Consider the following 20621-nt stretch of genomic DNA (forward strand, 5'->3'; position numbering starts at 1 on the left):
GCGCTTTACAAGGTGTAAGGTGCCACACAAGTTTTCACTACAATTGTTACATTACCCTTGTGGTCATAATTCCTTATTATTTTTTTGGAACTACTGCTATGGTCCCCTAGTTACCATGGTTATGGAAACGCGGCCCTCCATCCCGAATTGGACAGCTCGCGGGCTCCCCCTGGAGGCCACCTTCCGGTCCTGCAGCGGGACGACTGGGCGGGCCTTTGAGAGGGGCGAGAGGGGCGCCGGGAGTTGTAGGCCAACGGAGGTGGCTGCTGCGGAGCGATGCACGCCGGGAGCTGTAGTTCTCGGGAGAGGCGGTTGGCGGCCCCAGACCTAGCTCGGGCCTCACCCGGATGGCGGCTGAGACGCGTGGCCGCCGGCCGTGGGGCTCGCGCCTCCTCGGGCTGCTCGGGCTGGTTTCGGTCTCGGTCGCGGCCGCCGCCTGGGACTTGACTTCATTGCGCTGCAGCTTCGGCACCTTCTGCGAATGTGACTTCCAGCCCGACTTCCAGGGTGAGGAGCGGAAGAGTGGAGGGGCGGGCCGACCGGAGACCCCACGGACTCCGGGACTGGACCTGAGGGTGGAACCGAGGGGCGGAAGGACCCCAGACTCCTGGACGGCCGGGCCGGAAGTGGGTCCTGTGTGGAGAGCCTGGGGTTCGGGACCTGGGGCCAAGGTTAGGGGATGCTTGTCTGGGTCCAGGCAGAGCCCTGCCAGGATGGAGAGAGGCCTTTGACAGCGGGGCCGCGGGGCAGGGCTAGGCCTCCCCAGGGGAATGGCCGCCAAGGGAGAGGCTGACCTTGGGAATAGGCAGAGGGGTCTGGGGCAGAGACCCTGTTGACGGCTGGCACCCACTTAGGGCTGAACGCAATTCAGAGGGAGGCCTGGAGGGGGCGCTGCCAAGCTGAATTAGGCCGGAGGGTGACTCCTGCAGCGGGCCATCCCTTGTGAAAGCGTCCTGGGCCATAGGGATCTCTAGACCCGGTTCCAGACATCACTTCCCCCTTGAACCTCTTCCGGCGGGAGCGTGTCCTCAACTCTGACGCTGTCCTTCTTGTGGCCCTAGGTCTGGAGTGTGACCTGGCCCAGCACCTGGCAGGCCAGCACCTGGCCAAGGCGCTGGTGGTGAAGGCGCTGAAGGCCTTCGTGCAGGACCCGGCCCCCACTAAGCCGCTGGTCCTCTCCCTGCACGGCTGGACAGGCACTGGCAAGTCCTATGTCAGCTCCCTGCTGGCGCACTACCTCTTCCGGGGTGGCCTCCGCAGCCCCTATGTGCACCACTTTTCCCCTGTCATCCACTTCCCCCATCCCAGCCACATGGAGCGCTACAAGGTAGGCTGGTTGCATCCCGGACCATCATCCCCCTGCATCAGGGATGCCATGCCCTAGGGAGGGAGGGAGCCCTACGCCCAGAGAGGGGGGTTCACTTGCTGTAGGCCACACAGTCGGTGGGAGCCAGCCCTCAGGACCCACCCCGAACAGAGCTCGGGACGATGCCATTCTACCTGGCAGGGAGTTCTCGCTTTAATTCTTGGGGGTGAGGCATTAATGGTGTCTACTTGCCAGGGTTGTTCTGAAGAACATGAGATTATAGAATTACAGGTATTAATTATTGAGCACTTACCTTTGCCAGTCTGCATTATCTTCTCTCTGAAAAGCACTTAGCCCCAACTTGAGGCTCCGAGTAAGTACTTAGTAACTGCAAGCTGTTATTGCTACTATTATTATTATTTTTACTACTACTGTTGTTGTTGTTGTTGATGGCAAGGCACTTTCCAGGCTGAACTAACTATCACAACTGCCGGGAGCCCTGTCTGGTGTGGCTTAGTTGGTTGAACTCCTCCCTTGCACCAAAAAGTCACTGGTTAAATTCCCTGACATGGCACACGCCTTATGCGGTTTGATCCCCAGTAGGGGTCGTGCAGGAGGCAGCCAATCAATGTTTCTCTCTCTCTTTCCCTCTCCCTTCCTCTCTCTCTAAAATCAATTTTAAAAAACCAACAAAACATTGCCCTAGCCGGTTTGGCTCAGTGGATAGAGCGTGGGCCTGCGAACTGAAAGGTCCCAGGTTCTATTCCGGTCAAGGGCACATGCCGGGGTTTCGGGCTCGATTCCCAGTGGGGGACTTGCAGGAGGCAGCAACCCATGATTCCCTCTCATCATGGATGTTTCTATCTCTCTCTCCCTCTTCCTTCCTCTCTGAAATCAATAAAAATATATTTAAAAATAAGAAAAGAAAAAAAAAAACACCCAACAAAACATAAAATGAAACTGCTGAGAAAGTTCACGGGGCAGGAAGGAGCCTTCCCCTTTTATAGAAAGCAGCAGGTGTCAGGGAAGGAGCCCTGAAGGCAGGTGCCGGGCCTGGGTTTGAGTCCCTGTTCTCCTGCTCACCTGTGTTTGAACTTGGACAAGTATCTGCCCCTCTCAGGGCCACAGTTTTGCCATCAGTCCCATGAAGGGATGGTGCTCGCTGTGAGCCCATGTCTTCCAGGGAAGGGGATTAATTCTTGCTTGGGAAGAAGTCTGGGGCTGGGGGAGTGTCTCCAGTCCCCCTCAAACTCCTGCCTCTCTCCTGCAGAAGGACCTGAAGAGCTGGGTCCAGGGGAACCTCACGGTTTGTGGCCGCTCCCTCTTCCTCTTTGATGAGATGGACAAGCTGACCCCAGGCCTGATGGAGGTCCTACAACCTTTCCTGGGCTCCTCCTGGGTTGTGTATGGGACCAACTATCGCAAAGCCATCTTCATCTTCATCAGGTGGGTGCCGCTGTGACGGGGATACTTAGAGGCCTCAGCTATCCTTGGTCTGTGGTCCCCCAGCAGAATACCGTCCCCCAGGGCCCCATCAAACTTTCCCAAAGCCCCTCACCCTCCTGATGGTGTCATTCAAGGTGGCTGGCTTCCCCTTTGACAGTCTCGAAGCCCATTCTAGGCTCAGGCTTTCTGGTCCTCATTTCTTTGTGGAAGCCCTGCTGCTAGCTCAAGAGTTTTCCCTCTTTTGTGGCCAGGAGGACACGGGCCCGGGAGAAACAGACTGGGGTTCTAGTATCACCTCCAAGAGTCCTTGCTATGTTTCCTCAGGGAAATTACTTCACCTCTCTGAGCTCCCATCTCCTCTCTGAACAGCAGGGCCAAATGAATGCCCCACTGTCCTAGAAGCTGGGTGAGGGGAAGTCAGCTTACGGGACTTAAAAGTGTTTTGTAAACTGTAAAGTGCATGGCATTTACAGGTGAATTTCTAGGGGTCATGGTTGTGGACTCGCTCTGGAAAGGGGAAGTGGTTCCTGTGGAATGTGTTGGTGGGTTTGGCTCCTGCTGGCACTGAGCTGGGCCCCCAGGCTCCGGTTGTGTTAGGTGGCATGTGGGAAGCAGGGCCAAATCCACTGTCTGAGTCTCGGCCCGGGTCCCCCTGGTTTTAGCAACACTGGTGGTGAGCAGATCAACCAGGTGGTACTGGAGGCATGGCGCAGCCGCCGGGACCGCGAGGAGATCTGCCTGCAGGAGCTCGAGCCAGTCATTGCCCAGGCGGTGCTGGACAACCCCCACCGTGAGTGCTCAGGAGCCCCACCCTGGGATGGCGTCACACCCAGGTCCATCGGGCTGGGATCTGATGCTCTGCCCACTGACCCAGGACTTCCCAGCCCAGGCTCTGTGCTCCTGGCTGTCCCAGAACCTGCCTGAGCCCTTCGCCCGGAAGGTGGCTGAGAACAGTGTACCTACACTGGCCTTTGTGGGGTAGAAACCCAGCTCTGTGAAGCTCAGCTGCTTTTCCCTATCATCCCTTCCGGCAGACGGCTTCTGGCGCTCGGGCATCATGGAAGAGCATCTCCTGGATGCCCTGGTGCCCTTCCTACCGCTCCAGCGGCACCATGTGCGGCACTGCGTGCTCAACGAGCTGGCCCAGCTGGGCCTGGAGCCAAGGGACGAGGTTATCCAGGCTGTGCTGGACAGCACCGTCTTCTTCCCTGAGGACGAGCAGCTCTTTTCCTCCAATGGCTGCAAGACTGTGGCTTCCCGAATTGCCTTCTTCCTCTGATTCTCTGGCATCCTTGTCCTCCCCACCTGGCCAGGCCATGCAGGAAAGCCCTGGGGCCTTTGCCAGAGGGACCCTTGTCCTGACCTCCTGGAGAGTGGGACCTAGAGCACAAATTGAAGATGAGGAGAAGTGTTGGCTAGGCCATGAGACAGAGGGTCAGGGGGCCTCTTAGCTGGTCTGAGGACATCGTGGCCTTTGCTTCCTGCCCCGGGGGAAAGTGCTGGTCACCCCAGAACCTCAATGAGTCTTGACCTCACCCTGCAGCCTGAGCCTTCTTAAATGTGAATTGTAACTCAGGGACTGTGGCTCCTGGCTGCTCCCTCCCTCCTCAGCCTTTTCCCCTTAGCCCCTTGCCCTGCTACCATATCCCACACCCTGTCCCAGTATTGTAAGCCAGGCTGAGACTTCTCAGTCCCCAAGGATGAAGGGACTCAAGCTGCCACTTGGGCCTGGTTTTTAATGTTTTTAATTTTGTAAAAGAAGAGAACAAATACAATAAACTTAGCCATGGGACCAGAGCAGTGTTGGCTGAGGTTAATTGCTGAATGCCAACGTGGTAGGGTATCTCCCATCTCCAGCAAGAAGTGAGGGGCTCGGTGGCCCCTTCAGGGAGCAGTGACACTGCCAAGGCCCTGGTCCTGGATGACATCAGTCTTGCTGGATTCTGGGCTTGGGCTCTGGTTCCAGTTCTCGAGCACCTTGGCCATGACGAGCCACTGGCTCTCGCCCTGGGCGTCCTCCGTGTTGCTGGGGCTCCAGCTTGAGTCATCGTCACTCTTGGTCTTGCTGGAACTTCGGATCAGTCCCCGGGTCCGGCCCCGGGTGGCCTCAGCCTTGATGGGGCTCCGCCTGTGAACCACCTTGGTCTTTCTGAGCCTCTGCCTTGGGCCCTGAGTGGCCTCGGTCTTGCTGGGCTTTTGCCTTGGGCCCTGGGTGGCCTCGGTCTTGGTGGGCCTTTGCCTTGGGCCCTGGGTGGCCTCGGTCTTGCTGGGCTTTTGCCTTGGGCCCTGGGTGGCCTCGGTCTTGCTGGGCTTTTGCCTTGGGCCCTGGGTGGCCTCGGTCTTGGTGGGCCTTTGCCTTGGGCCCTGGGTGGCCTCGGTCTTGCTGGGCTTTTGCCTTGGGCCCTGGGTGGCCTCGGTCTTGCTGGGCTTTTGCCTTGGGCCCTGGGTGGCCTCGGTCTTGCTGGGCTTTTGCCTTGGGCCCTGGGTGGCCTCGGTCTTGGTGGGCCTTTGCCTTGGGCCCTGGGTGGCCTCCGTCTTGCTTGGCTTCTGGCTCTGGCTCCTCGTGACCTCGGTCTTCCTGAACAGCTGGCTCTGGCCCCTGTCTGTGGGGCTGAGGTTCAGGCTTGAGTCTTCCCTGTCGTTTCCCAGGTCTGAGGATTGTGTCCTCAGCAGTGAGGAATCAGAGGTGAGGGGCACAGGGGTGGCCGAGGTGCTCCTGTATTCCTGACAGGTAGTGGACGTCTCTGTCTCGGAGACAGACAGGGTCCTGACTGGGAAGAGCATGCCAAGAGCACCCATCAGGCCGCCTTCCTAGGCAGTTCCAGGAAAAGGAGGCTCTTAGGCCTCCCCCTTGCCTGTATCCCAGAGGCCTTGCATGGCCAAGGGCAAGGCCTGCCAGCTCAGCCCTCCTCAGCAACCTGCGCTTTGAAGGTGGGCCAGGGCTGTAAGATAAGGGGGAGATACTGAGGGTCCTACTTGCCTATCTCTGGCTTCCATGGTGCTGGCTGCTCCTTGTCCTCTGCGTTCCAGCCACAACCAACAGCCTGTAGTTCGCCCTGCCCCACCCTCCCCTACCCCTCCTTCCGGTCCTGGAAGTCCCCACTGGTCCCCCAAAGGCGGCAAAGTGCACCCACAGCCCTCCAGTGCACATCTACACTGTCCTGGTTATCCGTCTAGCTGCGCGCCTTCTTCCCTTCAGGACCAAGGGCTCCCGGGGCGGGGACTGGGCTATTCATGCCTGTGACCAGTGTGTGGCAAAGCCCAGCCCTGGGACTCGATGGCTTGTTGAACTGCACTAAATGGAAGGACAGGGCTGGCCGCCGCTATTTCTATCCCGACCCCGGACTGCTCACACCTGCCCTCAGGACTCTGTTAGGAGTGGCATTTCTGGGTATTTGAATCTTGTCCCTTCCATGCTGGTGCTCGGCAAATCGGGGGTGGAAGCCCTTTGGACATGCACATGGGAGCTTATTTTAGGGAGAGGCAAGAGGGCAGAGAGAGAAAGGGCCTGAGGGGGCGTGGGGCTGGAGCAGGCAGCAACTGTGAAGTGCCCATAGTGAAGGCCGCTCCCAGGCCTGTGCGGGCATCGCCTCCCCGAGGGCTCAGCATGCCCCCTGCAAAGTTGGGGTTATACTCCTGCTGTAGCCGCACAGCTGTAGGCAGCAGAGCCCGCGTTCTCACCCAGGCCAGGGAGTCTCTGACCCGGACCTTTGCTCACTCTGCTGCTCTGGCTCACTCAGGACTGGAAGGGACACCAGGGACTTACAGCCCAACATGGAGACGGACGAGGTCTGGTCGGGGTAGCTGTCGGACAGGGACTGCTCCGGCTTCTCCTAGGGCAAGAGACGGGCTAGGCAGTGGGGCCGCAGGACGCCCTGGCCAGCGGCTGAGCTCCGGAAGGCCAGCAGGCATTGGGGCCTTCGGTGACTGTCCCCTTAAGCTTGGAGCTGCTCAGAGGTCCCAGGTTAGGGCTGGGTAGGGACATGCAGAGGCTAAGATTGGACAGGAGGGGGAGTGGCCAGCCTAGAGAGGCATGCTGCTGTGAGCAAGGCAGTGTTCAAGAGGCTGCATGGGCCCTGGCTGGTTTTGCTCAGTGGTTAGAGTGTCAGTCCGTGGACTAAAGGGTCTTGGGTTCAATTCCAGTCAAGGGCATGTACCTAGGTTCCAGGCTCCATCCCAGACCCTCGGGGCATGTGCGGGAGGCAACCAATTGATGTGTTTCTCACATTGATGTTTCTCTCTCTCTGTCTCTCCCCTTCCCTCCCACTCTCTAAAAATCAATGCAAAAAAATATCCTCAGGTGAGGATTAACAACAACAACAAAAAAAGAGGTTGCATGGGCCTCAGTTTCCCCATCTGCAACATGTAAATTAGTTCAAGTATGGCACAGGCTTCTGTAAACAGCCAAGTGCTGTACCCTGGGCAGTGGCCAGTGAGGAACTGAGGAGCTTCGCCCTACTCTGCATGTCGTATCCCACTTCCTCCTCCCCACAGACCTGGGAGGAAACTACCACTAATACCATTTCATCGACCAGGAAACAGGCTCTGAGCACCTAAGCAGCCTGCCCAGGGCATCAGCTGAGAGAAGCTGCGGCCAGGGGGGCTGGGCAGGGGTACGGAGCACGAACAGCACTAACGTACAGGCGCCAGCTCACAGCTCCGAGGGAGGGAGCCCACAGTGACTCCAGGGGCACAGGGACCAAAGTTTTGTATTTTGTATGCTAATGGGACCTGGAAGAAGGGCGAGCTGGCCTTTTCCATTTATGGGAGGGACTCAGGGAGCCCATTTACTTCCCCTGTGTGAGGTTTCCTGGGGACACCATTGACGTGCTGTCCAACAGCCGTGGGTGGGTAGGTACATTGTGGGGTAGATGGGATTCGCCATGGCAGTGAGAGTGAGCATCAGCCCGGTGCCTCTCACCAGTGCGGTTTAGTGAAGGGAGCAGAGACCGGAGGGCGCACGGATCTGTCCCTGAACACCAGGCTCATCTTCCGTGTGAGTGGTGAGCGATTGGGACAGCCTCGTGGGGTGGGCTGGGCTGAGGGAGGGGCCTTGAAGGGGGCTCCTGGTGACTTCTGGGGAGCTGGGAGTGTTCTTTCTTGATCTGGGTAATGATGCCATGGGTGCATTCAGTTTGTGAAAATTCATCAAACAGTTCCTTTATGATTTGAACACTTGTCTATGTTACACTCAATACAAGTTTAATATATATATTTCAGAGAGGAAGGGAAAGGGAGAGAGATAGAAACATCAATGATGAGAAAGAATCATTGATCGGCTGCCTCCTGCATGCCCCACACTGGGGATCGAGCCTGCAATGCAGGCATGTGCCCTGACCAGGAATCGAACCATGACTTCCTGGTTCAACACTCAACCACCGAGCCATGCCAGCCAGGCTCAGTTCAAGTTTTTAGAAAGGAATTGGAGAATTAAGAAAACTCTGGCATGAGTGGCCAGTGCACACATCAGCATGCATGAAGGTGAGTGTGGGCAAGGTTTGAGGAGGCCTCTCCGTGAGGGGCCCATGTCCCCCTGTGCACTCGCTCCGGGGGTCCCCTTACTGGTACCATCCGCATCTCACAGCAGCAAGTCCCCAGCCCAAGTGACACAGCTGAGTGGGGCAGAGCCAGGCCTGCGTGCACTTCACCAGACCTCAAAGCCTCCAGGTCCTGCTTGTTGGCCTACTCACCTTCTTCTCAGCGTCCATGGCCTCTTCTGGGTGTTCTGGCCCTTCCTGCGGGATCCGGGATTTGGAGTCCAGCTTCTGAGGTTTTGTCTCCCGCAAAACCTGTTGTTCCTTCCACGAAAGCTGCAGGGTCCGGGCCTTCTGGCGCTCCAGTTCTTGCTTATAGAGCTTCCTGCCCAGCCAGGGCCCCAGAGCACGGGGTAAGTCTCCCTGCCCCACCCACCATCCCCAGGACTGGACAATGGCTTGAGGAGGCAGCCAGGGCCAGAGGAGGCTTGAGCCCAACCATTCCCACTCCTGGCCTGTGGCTCCTGCTCGAGGAGCTTACCCCATGATGCCTTGAGAGATGTTATCCTTCCTCCTGCTCTCTATCACGCGACTCAGCTGCATCTTGGCCAGGAGGCCCACGTGGCTGCCAAGCACCTCCTCCATTGACATGCCCGGGAAGAGGATGGTTATCAGCGAGAGCAGCTGCAGGAAAGGGGTGACCAGAGCGAGATGTGGGCCAGGGCAGGGGCCGGTGGTATGATGCTGCCCTGCCCTTGCAAAGTCCCTTTGCAGGGCTGAAGAGGGGAGAATTTACAAATTGTTGTCTTTAAAGGGCTGTTTTGCCCCAGAACTGCGAGGAGACCATGAAAAAGGAACTATTCAGAGAGGAAACACTGACGGGGTGCGTCTAGCCGTGGGCTCTGGAGCCAGACAGATCAGGGTCTAAGCTCTAAGCTGTGTGACCTAGGACAAGAGGACTGGCTTCTCTGAGCCTTACCCTCTTGGTCTATAAGTTGGCAGGTGATAACGTTACCTGTCTCCTAGGGGCTGAAGAGGGTTAGAGTGATGCGAGCTGAAGAGGTTGGAACAGTGCCTGGCACACAGTAAATGCTCTGGCATTAGCAGCTTATACTAGTTGCTAGGAAACCACATTTCTTTTCAGGGCAGGGAGTATCGTTAGGAGGCCAGGAGTATGGACTCTGCAGACGCCCTCCTGGCCACCAGGAGGAACCCACCTTCGGTTGCTTAGGGTCGAGGATCAGGGCAGTTGCAACGTCCTGGCGGGCCCCAAAAATGTTCTGTATGAACTGCCGGCTTCTGGCGCGGTGCAGGTAGTACTGAGCCATCTGGGGATTGTGCTGGATGGCCAGTGTGAAGTGGCTCTCTGCCTTCTGGAATTGTCTACAAAATAGCAGCCACAGGCTGCAGTGAGCGAAGCCTCCTAGGTGGGAAATAGCAGCTTCCGGCCCCACGGAGGAGTGTGGGGAAAACCAGGCTGGTATCTGCTCCCCGCCACCTTGCCCCACCACTCTCCTTCTACCAGCTACGCTCTTGATGGACCCAACACTCAAATGCTAGTATACAACCCCAACATAAGTAGACACTCTTTTTATCTTAGATTAGGGAAGTCCTTTCTTAGTTTATCTTAGATTAGGGAAGAATGTCATACACCCAGCAGCTAAAAGTAAAAAAAAATTAATTTGACTGTGATTAAATCCTAAGTTACTGAGTAGCAAAAACACCACAAAGAAGTCCTGGCTGGGTAGCTCAGTTGGTTAGCGCATCATCTTGTTATGTCAAGATTGCTGGTTCAATCCCTGATCAGGGCACATACAAGAATCAACCAATGAATGCATAAATGAGTGGGACAACAAATCAATGTTACTCTCTCAAATCAATAAATTAAGCGCGCGCGCGCACACACACACACACCACGACCACCACAAAGGAAAGCAATAAATAGCATATATATTTTGCTACATAAGGCAGATGATAAGCTAATTTTCCTAACCTACACAAAAACTCTTTTTAAATTTTTTTTAAAATTTAATTTATTGGCACAAAGAACCCTTTAACAAAAAAATTTTTAAATGAGCAATTTAGTAGGTAAATGGGCAAAAGATTTGGGCAGGCCATAACAACCAATAAACATATAGAAGATGCTACACAACTGCGCTAGCGACTTAAACATGCAAGATCAAGTGCAAAAGAGTTTGTTGTTTTTTTGCCTATTAGGTTCGCAGAGTTGAAAATAGTCTTACTACCTCACACTAGGGAGGTCTGGGAAACCAAGACTCTTTTCCTGGGAGAAAAGTTTATATTAGTTCACTGTTTTTGGAAAACATTTGGACATTATTTAAAATGCTAAATTTTCACACTCTTTTATCGAACAATTTAACTTCCAGCAATCTAACTATAGTGTTCCTGGTATGAGTGCATGAAAACATATGTGTGGTGCTCATTACTGCATTATTTATAGTAAAAAAAACTGAAAGCAGCCCAAACGTTCAGCAGCAGTGTAGTAGCTAAATGAATAAAAGGCAGCCCTCTATGGTTCCTCCACAGAATGGAGCCCTAGGCAAGCAGGAGCAAGAGAATGAGATGGTCCCATAGTAATGCCATGGGAAGTAAAAAAGCACAATTTAGCATGAAAACACTTCTGTAAAATGATAATAACTGTTAATGCATGCATAGGAAACAATCTGGAGGAATCTTGACCAAACTTATGGGGGTGGGGAGGCACTGGGAGGTAGATATTATAAGGAACTTCCATGTTCTGAGTTATCATCAAACCCTTAAGTTTTTTATAAAAAGCACAATTACCATAATATTTAGAAAACAGTGAAGGATTTTTTGCAAAAACTTGGACATTAAAACCTATATTTAGGGGACATGACTGGGAGAACTTTTTGACCCGAGGATCCCAGCTGGTGGCTTCCTGCCCCTGGCCCCGCCGCAGCCCCGCCCCCAGCCCCGGCGCACTTGCTCTTGTGCTCGCAGCAGCCCATCTTCTCCTGCAGCAGGCTCATGCGCAGGTTGGCGCCCTCGTCCGACGGGCTCAGCGTCAGCGCCTCCTGGTAGTCCGCCTCAGCAAAGTTCAGGTAGCCCAACTGGAAGAAGCAATCTGGGGCCCCCCACCCCCGGGTCCAGGAGCCTAGCTCAGCCTTCTCCACCCCCCAGAGGGCGGGGCCTGAAACTGGGGGCTGGTCCACCTCTCCAGCGGCCTGATTTCTGAGTAGGCCGTAGGCTGTAGCCAGTTTCTTGAAGGCAATGTTTCCCCACGTGTGTCCGTGGGACACTGAGACTCTTAACCGTTTCCTCTTTCCCTTCTTCCTCCCTCCCTCCCTGGGGGGCCTCAGGCGCCCACCCGCTGCCCCCTCACCGCCGCGGTTGATGTAGAGGCCTTTCTCGCCCTGCTCGTCCTTGAGGACCTTGTTGAGCAGCAGCACGCCCTCCTGGTAGGCGCCCTGCATGTAGCAGTGCAGGGCGAAGTCGTTGTAGGCCAGCAGGAGCTGGCGCTGCGCCTGCCGCACCATGTCCTCCTGGTGCTCGCTCATCATGTCCAGCGCCTTCAGGAAGTCCTCCACCGCCGCATCAAAATCCCGGAGCCGGCGGTACATGGTGCCCCTGTGGGGAAGGGACATGAGGGCCAGAGCAGGGCGCTGACGGGGTGCCTGTGGCTGGGCAAGCCGCTGCTGCTCCGGGCCTTCTGACCCGTGGTGGTGGTGCTGGCAGCTCCCCCAGCCCTCAGGAGGTTTGGCCTGTGGGTCATGGATTGCTACTCAGGTAACCTGCTAGTCACTAGTCATTTTTTTCTCAAAAGCAGCTTCCCTCTCTCTTTTTGGGAGCCAAGGGCACGCCAGCCTCTATGCTAAGGCTGTACATGCACAGGTGTTTCACCTCCACTGCTCATGTGGGAAGACCGGGGCTCAAGGAAGTTAAATGGTCCTGAATCCTGTGGTGAGTCCTTGTTGGGGTCAGATTCACACCCAAGCCTTGTCCACTGAGCCAGGCTGATTCTCCCAGCATGACCTGCTCCGCAGGCCTGGGGGTCCAGGATCCCTGCTTAACTGAGGCTGCTGCCTGCGGAGACCACCTCCCATGCTGCCTTGATCCCAATGGGGAGTAGGGAAAGGTTAGTATCAGTTAGATGGGGAACTGAGGCCTACATCGATTCAAGAGCTCTCCTGGGACCACACAGCTGGACCTTATCCTGGCACCTCCCCACCCAGTACCTGAAGAGGAAGAAGCTGGGGTCCAGAGGGTTGTTGTCGATGGCACTGTTCACACACTGCACTGCATGCTGCAGCTTGCCCTGCACGGCTAGGATCCTGGCATCTCGGAATGACTTCTGGGACTTCTCTACCATCATCTTGAGCAGCACCTTTGCCTGTGTGTGCTTGGGATCCAATACCAAGGCGCTGTGCAGGTCTTGATAGCAGAGGTGGGGCTGCAGGGGCCAGGGGTAGCATCAGGGGCACAGCCAAGCTGAGCTTTACCCTGTCCAGTGGGGGGAGGCCGACCTCCTGGCTATAGGGGCCTTTCTCAGGGTAGGCTGGCACCATGCCACCCATCCTCAGTGCCCCCGCTTTGCTGTTCTATCTGTTCCGCCTCTTGAAGGAGGCAGGGAACCTTGTGGGAAAATCTCATCCCTACTGGCCCCTCCAGATGTGACCTCAGGTGAGCGAGGGTCGCCCTTGCTGGTTTCTGCCATGGAAGGGGATTTGGAGGACAGCCTCCTTGGAGGACTTCTGTGAAACTCACTTGAGGTGGGAGGAGGGTGTGGCCTCCTGATTGTGACTCTTGTGCCTTCTTATCCTTTCCTCCCTGGCTCCCTTGACCTTTAAGCCCAACATAACTCTGGCCAAGAACAGATTCAGGCCTGGGCATGAGCAGAAAACATTCCCAGGCAAATACCTTCTACCGGATGAGCATGTCTGTCAGTCAGTCAACACAGTCTTGGCAAGCACCCCATGTCCTATAGGTAATTGGTGGAAGGGTGAGCAGAGCAAACAGTGGACACCAGGAAGTTGAGAAGGGAAAGATGGGAAGGACTTCCAAGTAGGCCGACTTGGGTTCAAGGGCATAGCTCCTGAGAACTGGCTGTGTGACCCTGAGCAAGTCACCCAGCCCCTCTGGGCCTGTATCTTCACCGGTAAAAAGAGGACAAGGGGGTTGCATCTACTGAAACAGTTATTGTGAGCCTTTAAGATAAACATGAGTAGGTACTGGCGGGGTAGCTCAGTTGGTTAGAGCATAGTCCCGATATGCCAAGCTTGTGGGTTTGATCCCCAGTCAGGGCACATACAAGAAACAACCAATGAATACACAAATAAGTGGAACAACAAATCTCTCTCTCTCTCTCAAATCAATTTTTAAAGAAGATAAAAATGAGTGAAGTGCTTAGCATGTGCATTGTGAGGCTAAAGTGGTGGGAGCGGCTAAAATCCCAACAGTCAACAATCATTATCAATAATTACTAGTCTCCCACCTTTGAAGGAGACTCTCCCACTGACTCACTGTTGATCACAGAAGCCTCAGTACAGGGAGGCTCACATTCCCACCCCCGGATGCCCCACCCACCCCGATTCCTTCCCCTCCTGAGTGTCCCAGCTCCCAGGCACCAGGCCAAGCCAGAACACCCGCCATTGTTCTGGATCCTTCCTTCCCTCTTGCACTCCCCCAGTCTCTGGTCCTGACTTCCAAGGATGGTGGAACTGCTGCCTACTTGCCCATCCTTCCCCTGGCCCCCTTCTCTTCTGCTGGATGGCACCTAGCCTCTTCTCCAGGCCCCTGGTCTCCAGACTTGCCCCCTGCAGCCCACACTCCCTCTGGCAGCCAGAAGGATCTTTCTAAAGCCCACTGCCCCAGGGAACACCCTTTTGAGGTTCCTATTGTCCCCCAAAAGAAGTCAAGGTCGTCCTGAGTTCACAAGGCCCTGCCTGATACCCTCACATACCTAAATTCCCCTCCTCCCTTGTGACTCATCTCCCTGGCCCCTAAGTTGTCCCCTGTACTGTCTGTCCCCATGCCCAGCCTGTGGAGTGCAGCAGCTGGGGTGCTTAGAAAATGTTTACTGAGACAAATAAGGAAAGGAAGGAAGGAAGGAGGAAGGGCCTCTTTATCTAGTGGATCTCTGATGGTTTCATAGACTCACGAAGTCATTCTTCACCTAATTATCTGCTTAGGGATGTCTCTCTGGGCTGTGAGTTCTGTGATGGCAGTGATGGCATAAGTCTCTTATCTTGTGGTTTCCGGGGGCCAATCCAGGCCTGGCACGGAGCCAGGGCTTAGTAACAATGTACAGTACTTGACTGGGCATCTGCCCAGAGAGGACAGTATCCTCTCTGCACGGAGGGGATGTGGCTGCTGGCTGCTGGCAGCCTCCTATAATCTTGGGATGTGCTGGGGGAAGGGCCACCCCCTCCCCACCCTCCCTACTTTACCTTCCCCATGGAGTTATAGAGCCTGGCTCGGAGGATGTAGATGTCAGCGTTGGTTGTGCCATACTCCACCTCCTTGGTGACAAGTGAGAGGCAGTCCTGATATCGTCTGAGGGCCAGGAGACAGGCCATGCTGAGGACAAAGGGCAGAGGTGCTGTCTACCAGAGAAGCGATTTTCAACCCTTTCCAGCTCATGGCACACATAAACTAATGACCAAAACTCTGCAGCACACCGAATATATTTTGATTTGTTCTCACTGGAAGGCTATTATTTTATTTTTAATATATTTTTGTTTTTTATTTCAGAGAGGAAGGGAGAGGGAGATAGAAACATCAATGAGGAGAGAGAATTATTGATTGGCTGCCTCCTGCACACCCCATACTGGGGATGAAGCCTGCAACCCAGGCATGTGCCCTGACCTGGAATCCAACCGTGACCTCCTGGTTCATAGGTTGACACTCAACCACTGAGCCATGCCAGCCAGGCTGGAAGGCTATTTTTGTGTTGGCTGTTGTCATTTTTTAAATTTGACAACCTAAGGGAAAAGAGGTCAGTGCTCCTGACTAAATACTCAGGTATTGCATGTTTTAAAGATTCTTGCGGCACACCGGCTGAAAATCGCTGTGCTAGAGGCCCAGGAAGGGGCTACTGGAGAACCAGGGCTGGCAAGGACACAAATGGGCCACTCACCATCGGTAACGGAAGCTGGGTTTCTTGGGCTGGAGCTCGAAGGCTTGCGAGAAGACATTCAGGGCATCCGCAAAAGCACACTGTTCAAACAGGCACTGGCCCTGAGGACGCGAGGGACAGTCCCTGCTGCGTGCATCCCCAGCCCAGCAGCACTCATGAGAGGGGTGGGCAACGTTGGGGTGGGAGAGAAGAGAGAAGAGAGAGGCTCAGAGCTCTAGATCTGGAGAGCCTTTAAGAGTCAGAGACACAGAGATGGAAAGAGATACAGAGCTAGGGAGAGAGCCAGCACTACAGAGACACAGGAACAAAGAGACACAGAGAAAGCATGGGAGGTGAGCCAGAACAGCAGAGCCAACAGTAGCAGGCTCCAGCCTGGCCCAGGGCTCCAGGTGCCGGGCCCTGTGTTAAGAACCTGAACTTACAGTCTCACTGGTACTAGCATCCCCCTTTCAGATGAAAGAACGGAGGCTCAGAGAGGTGAAGTGACTTCCCCAAGGTGGCACAGGAAGTGTTAGTACTAGACTCGGGACCCTAACAGACAGATTAAGTATGTGGTTTGGATATCCCAGCTGTTTCAAGAATTGAATAAGTACTTAAAAGATATTGAAGTTGTCAAAATGGAAAAAAATAAGACTTTGTTGGTATTTATGGTTTAATATTGGTGTGTTTTTTTTTTAAATGCAAATGGGGCTGGTATTCCCTTTTAAGTGCTTAGAGTTTCTAGATTCTACGTCTGTACTGTCCAGTACTATAGCCACCAGCTTCATGTGGCTATATGAATTTAATTTAAAAGAAACACAACTTAAAAACTAGTTTCTCAGTCACAATTGCCACAAGTCGAGGGCTCAACAGTTCCCCGTGGCCAATGGCTACCAGATTGTACAGTGCCGAGCAGGTCATTGTCATTATTGCAGAAAGTTCTATTGGACGACGTTACTAAACTTGACCAGCCCTAGTGGTAAGCCCACTTGGGAGGTGGGAGAGGTCATGAGAGGGGCAGCAGGTGGGGAACAGACACAGGGCCAAGGAACTCCCCGGGAAGTCAGAACTAGTCCCAGGAACAAGGAGAGCCCCCAGAGCTGGGGGGAGGCCCAGGGGCCTGGGTGTGAGGTGTGCGCCTGGCGTGGGCCTGGGCGGCCCCAGCACCTGCAGGTAAAGCACCAAGGTGAGGCGCTTCAGGAACTGGGTGTTCTCCGGCTGGAAGGAGTGGGCCCTCCGCAGGTTCTGGACAGCCGAGGAGTAGTCGCAGAGCTGGATGTAGGCTTCGGCTCTTAAGGCGTAGAACTCGACCTGAGGGAGAGGGGACTGAGTTACCAGCAGGGACTTGGTGGCCCTGAGACCAGGGACCTGGAAGGCATGACAGTGAGGGGGAAGTGTGTGCTACAGACTGGGTGGGTCCCCCCAAACCCTCCCCCTCACCAGCTGGGGGTCCAGGTGGATGGCACGGGAGAAGAACACCACAGCTGTTTCCCAGTCTTCTCGCTCCAAGCACCAGTGGCCTCGGTGGTAGCTGTGGGGGCAAGGGGCACAGGCAGAGAGGTGGCCCTGACTTGGACTAGCCCAAGGGCATACAGCTGGGACTGTGCAAGTGGGTGGGAGGCACTTGGGTGGAGAGAACAGAAGAGTAGACAGAGATTCCTGGAGCTCATCCAGGCCAGTAGCAGCCTTTGACTCACTGAGGCAGATGAGCCCTATTACACAGTTGAGTTCACTGGAGCCCAGGGAGGGAGAGTAACTGGCCCAAAGCTGCACAGCATGTCAATTACTGTGCAGAATAGAAACCAGGGACCTTGGGACAAGATAGTCACTCACTACTCCCTGACTTTGAGAGGAACTGTTATTTCAGAGAGTGTTGGTTTTATTTCATCAAAGCCTCGGAACGCCTGGCTGGTCCCGAAGATGCGCTTTATGGTCTCCTTTGGGAGTGGAGTCGCCCATGGCTTTGGCTCTGGCGAATCCTAGAACCAATGGACAGCAAGCTGGAGCAGGCCTCGCAGATGACCCCCACTCCACTTATACAGGCTTATCAGGTATTTTACAGGAAGGAGGAGAGGTGGGAATGAGGCCTGGTAGGAGGCACAGCCTGAGGTCTGGTGGCACCCCAGCCCCATTCCTCTGAGGGATGTTCTAACCCAGAGGTTCTCAACCTGTGGGTCGCGACCCCTTTGGTGGTTGAACGAGCCTTTCACAGGGGTCGCCTAAGACCATCCTGCATATCAGATATTTACATTACGATTCACAACAGTAGCAACATTACAGTTATGAAGTAGCAACGAAAATAATTTTATGGTTGGGTCACAACATGAAGAACTGTATTTAAAGGGCCAGAAGGTTGAGAACCATAACCTCTCTCTCCAGTCCTGCCTCTCCCTTTCCTGTGGTCAAGGCCAGGGTTTAGGATTCTCATACTCACACTGTCCTCAGCTCTCCTCCTGGTACCCCTCAGCACTCACCTCCAGCCACACCCAAAACTCTAATGCCTCCAGCTCAGGCCCCACCCCCCCACCCCCCGCCGGCCTGCAGCTCCTTGCATATCCTGTGTGATCCTCGTGCCCAGCAGGACCAACTGAGCACTGCACCTGACTTCTGCTCTAGCTCTGCCGCCTCGGGAAGTCCACCTTCTCTGAAGCCAGAGACCTATGTCCCATCATCAGTCCTCAAGTCCTGTCTGTCCCACTTCCTCACGACCTCTTAGTTCCCTCCTCTTCTCTCGCCCTCTCCTCCGGGCCCATGCCATCGCGGCCAGGACGCCAGCATCGGCCACCCCTCGGACCTTCCCACCGGCCACACGTCCCAACTCCTGTTCCCCGCACTGCGACCTGGCACTTTCTTGACCTGCACAACTGATCCTGCCTCCCCCGTCCTCTTTCCTGCGAACTCAGCCTTGGTCATTTCTCTCCCGACCCTCTGCCCTGGCGGTAGCCTTCTCCCGCACCTGCTTGGAGTCGGTCATGAGGTCCCGCCCTGGGTGACCTGTGGAACTGAGCTGGCTCCCTCTATGCCCTCCCTCGACGTTGCTAGGCACCAGCTCCACGACGCCCACAGGCTCCGCCCTCTGGCCACGCCTCCAGATTCCAAGGGCGGTTTGAGCCAGAAAAAGAGCAACAAACTTTTATTAGCGGGGGAGGCTGAGACGACCGCGAGGCGGGACCACAGCGGGGGCAGAACGAAGCTCCCTTCTCCGATCCGGAGGCCAAGCAAGGGCTCCGCGAGGCCCACCACGCCCCCAGCCGGACGCGGTGACGCCGGCCCGCGGGAGGCGCCGGGGCGCCCCGAGCGGCCACTGCCCCGCCACTTCCGCCCCTCAGGAGCGTGGCGACCCCGTGGCCCGCCCTGGATTGGACGCTGGCGGCAGATGGCGACCACGATTGGCCGCGGGGTGGTGACGTCAGGGGCGGGGCTGTTTCGGGGTGGGAAGCGCGCCGCCCGCCGCCGGGCCTCTGCCGGGCGGGGCTGCTGCCGAGTCGGACCATGAGCGGGTGCGTTCTGGAACCCCGGCCCCCGGGGAAGCGGTGGCTGGTGAGTGGAGTTAGGGGGGGCGACGTGGGGCTCCCGGGACCGAGCTCCAGTTTTGCCGCTGTCTCCCCGACAAAGTCCCCGGATTCTTTGCCTCAGTTGTTTTAAATCTAGAAATGGGTCCGATACTCCGACGGGCTCCAAACTCCCAGGAACTCCGCCCGGCGCCTCGCGCCCTGCCGGTCCGGCTCGCCCAGCCTTCTGGAGGCTCCGGGGTCTCCGGGCCCCCCGTTCGCGCCCCGTCCCCACTCCGCTCCTGCTTGGCGTTACCCTCCTGCTTCGGGTTCCAGGGGGCACTGTGAGATGGAGGGTGTCGGGAGCTGTCGGCCTCAGTGTCTCTGGTGCCGCCCGCAGGTGGCCGGCCTGGGGAACCCCAGGCTGCCCGGCACGCGGCACAGCGTGGGGCTGGCGGTGCTGGGGCAGCTGGCGCGGCGGCTGGGCGTGGCGGAGAGCTGGGCCCGCGACCGCCGCTGCGCCGCCGACCTCGCCCTGGCCGCGCTCGGGGATGCCCAGCTGGTCCTGCTTCGGCCGCGGCGGCTCATGAATGCCAACGGGCGCAGCGTGGCCCGGGCCGGTGAGTGGAGGGCACCGAGGGAGCCGGCCTGGAGGGCGGAGGGGCCAGAGGGGACTCGGGGCTGCGGCCACGGTTCCCCTCCGAGTTCCAGTTGCCGCCTGGCCTCTGGGGACTGTGGGAGCCTCCGTTTCTTTAAACTGTGGCCTCTCACGGGAGGTGGGAGGTGGGAGGTGGGAAACGCCCCCGGGCAGATCAGCGGTAACGGGGCCACCGTTTCCCTGTGCCAAGCGGAGCTGTTGGGCCTGACTGCCGAGGAGGTCTACCTGGTGCACGACGACCTGGACAAGCCCCTGGGGAAGCTGGCTCTGAAGCTGGGCGGAAGCGCCAGGTGGGACAGGAAGTTGGCCTCCCATTTGGAGTGGGGTGGGGGTGCTGACCCCAGCTGAGTTGGGAGAGGGAAGGGGGCTGACCCAGGGAAGCACTGACTGCCCCTCTCCTATCCCTCGAAGGGGCCATAATGGAGTTCGTTCCTGCATTTGCTGCCTCAACTCCAACGTGAGTCCGCCCCCTTGGTGCTGCTCTGGGTCGGGTGGTTCGGCATGGGGCCCAGCACTCCTCACCAAAGCTGCCCGGGCCCCTCCGCTCCTCCACAGGCAATGCCACGGCTGCGAGTGGGCATCGGGCGCCCGACGCACCCGGACGCCGTGCAGGCACACGTGCTGGGCTGCTTCTCCCCATCGGAGCAGGAACTGCTGCTTCCAGTGCTGGAGCGGGCCACAGACCTGCTCCTGGACCACATCCGTGAGCGGAGCCAGGGGCCCTTGTCAGGCACCTGACACCAGTGGCCACAGCGGCCTGCTCACCTGCCATGCCCAGATACCCAGCCACGTCCACAGAGGTGCCACGCCAACCTGTGGTAGCCACTTTTTATAGAACTCTTCTCTGGACTACTCCAGGCTCCTGGGATTAAAAGGGACTGTGGCTGGATTGGTCCATTTTGGGGATGAGGGTTGGTCGTCTCTCTGTGTCTTACTTGGAAAACAGGGAAACTTCAGGAAGACTAAACTTTTTTATCTTTTTTGAAGACTCCAAGGTTTGGATCTGTAAGATTAAAGATGCCTGCTCGGAAGCTGAAACTTCCTCCGGGGGTTCCTACCCTCCTCCTGCCTGTGGAGGAGGGACCCAGCAAGCCCCCCTCCCAGGGGCTGTGTGGGCATGCCTTCGGCCACTGAGACCTTGTCACACCTT

The 20621-nt window shown here is 56.4% G+C and overlaps 3 protein-coding genes across 5 annotated transcripts; 2 read left to right on the forward strand and 1 right to left on the reverse strand.

Annotated features, from left to right (window-relative positions):
• The first annotated feature begins 273 nt into the window (after positions 1-273).
• Positions 274-4552, forward strand: TOR2A (torsin family 2 member A). Of its 3 annotated transcripts, XM_006102090.3 has the most exons (5): positions 274-507; positions 1062-1327; positions 2577-2752; positions 3415-3542; positions 3787-4552. In XM_006102090.3, the coding sequence occupies exons 1-5, from the start codon at positions 348-350 to the stop codon at positions 4029-4031; spliced, it is 975 nt and encodes a 324-aa protein (XP_006102152.1). In that variant the 5' UTR covers positions 274-347; the 3' UTR covers positions 4032-4552. The 3 variants fall into 3 exon arrangements, 2 of the variants coding, with proteins under 2 accessions (XP_006102152.1, XP_006102154.1); XM_006102092.3 differs by lacking the exon at positions 1062-1327; XR_002826119.1 differs by lacking the exons at positions 1062-1327; positions 3787-4552 and having other exon boundaries at positions 291-507.
• Positions 4546-18566, reverse strand: TTC16 (tetratricopeptide repeat domain 16). Its single transcript, XM_014467474.2, has 14 exons — positions 18279-18566; positions 17156-17301; positions 16763-16853; positions 16490-16633; positions 15344-15444; positions 14655-14784; positions 12444-12658; positions 11591-11835; positions 11191-11332; positions 9444-9609; positions 8768-8910; positions 8443-8611; positions 6519-6585; positions 4546-5523 (listed from the first exon to the last, which is right to left on the reverse strand). The coding sequence occupies exons 1-14, from the start codon at positions 18294-18296 to the stop codon at positions 4637-4639; spliced, it is 2664 nt and encodes an 887-aa protein (XP_014322960.1). The 5' UTR covers positions 18297-18566; the 3' UTR covers positions 4546-4636.
• Positions 18295-20453, forward strand: PTRH1 (peptidyl-tRNA hydrolase 1 homolog). Its single transcript, XM_014467440.2, has 6 exons — positions 18295-18299; positions 18652-18862; positions 19214-19433; positions 19662-19761; positions 19883-19928; positions 20027-20453. The coding sequence occupies exons 1-6, from the start codon at positions 18295-18297 to the stop codon at positions 20207-20209; spliced, it is 765 nt and encodes a 254-aa protein (XP_014322926.2). The 3' UTR covers positions 20210-20453.
• Positions 20454-20621: the final 168 nt, after the last annotated feature.

This window comes from Myotis lucifugus, unplaced genomic scaffold, assembly GCF_000147115.1.
Source record: "Myotis lucifugus unplaced genomic scaffold, Myoluc2.0 scaffold_397, whole genome shotgun sequence".
NCBI classification, from domain to species: domain Eukaryota; kingdom Metazoa; phylum Chordata; class Mammalia; order Chiroptera; family Vespertilionidae; genus Myotis; species Myotis lucifugus.

Bases quoted from the DNA above. Each gene is read 5' to 3' on its own strand.
- TOR2A (XM_006102090.3), top strand. From the start codon at position 348: ATGGCGGCTGAGACGCGTGGCCGCCGGCCGTGGGGCTCGCGCCTCCTC. The intron at 508-1,061 runs GTGAGGAGCGGA...TTGTGGCCCTAG, and splicing joins CTTCCAGCCCGACTTCCAGG to GTCTGGAGTGTGACCTGGCC. The intron at 1,328-2,576 runs GTAGGCTGGTTG...TCTCTCCTGCAG, and splicing joins GCCACATGGAGCGCTACAAG to AAGGACCTGAAGAGCTGGGT.
- PTRH1 (XM_014467440.2), top strand. The intron at 19,434-19,661 runs GTGAGTGGAGGG...CCCTGTGCCAAG, and splicing joins GCGCAGCGTGGCCCGGGCCG to CGGAGCTGTTGGGCCTGACT. The intron at 19,762-19,882 runs GTGGGACAGGAA...TATCCCTCGAAG, and splicing joins AAGCTGGGCGGAAGCGCCAG to GGGCCATAATGGAGTTCGTT.
- TTC16 (XM_014467474.2), bottom strand. The intron at 6,586-8,442 runs GTGAGTAGGCCA...CTCTTGCCCTAG, and splicing joins CCATGGACGCTGAGAAGAAG to GAGAAGCCGGAGCAGTCCCT. The intron at 5,524-6,518 runs GTAAGTCCCTGG...TGCTCTTCCCAG, and splicing joins GTCCGTCTCCATGTTGGGCT to TCAGGACCCTGTCTGTCTCC.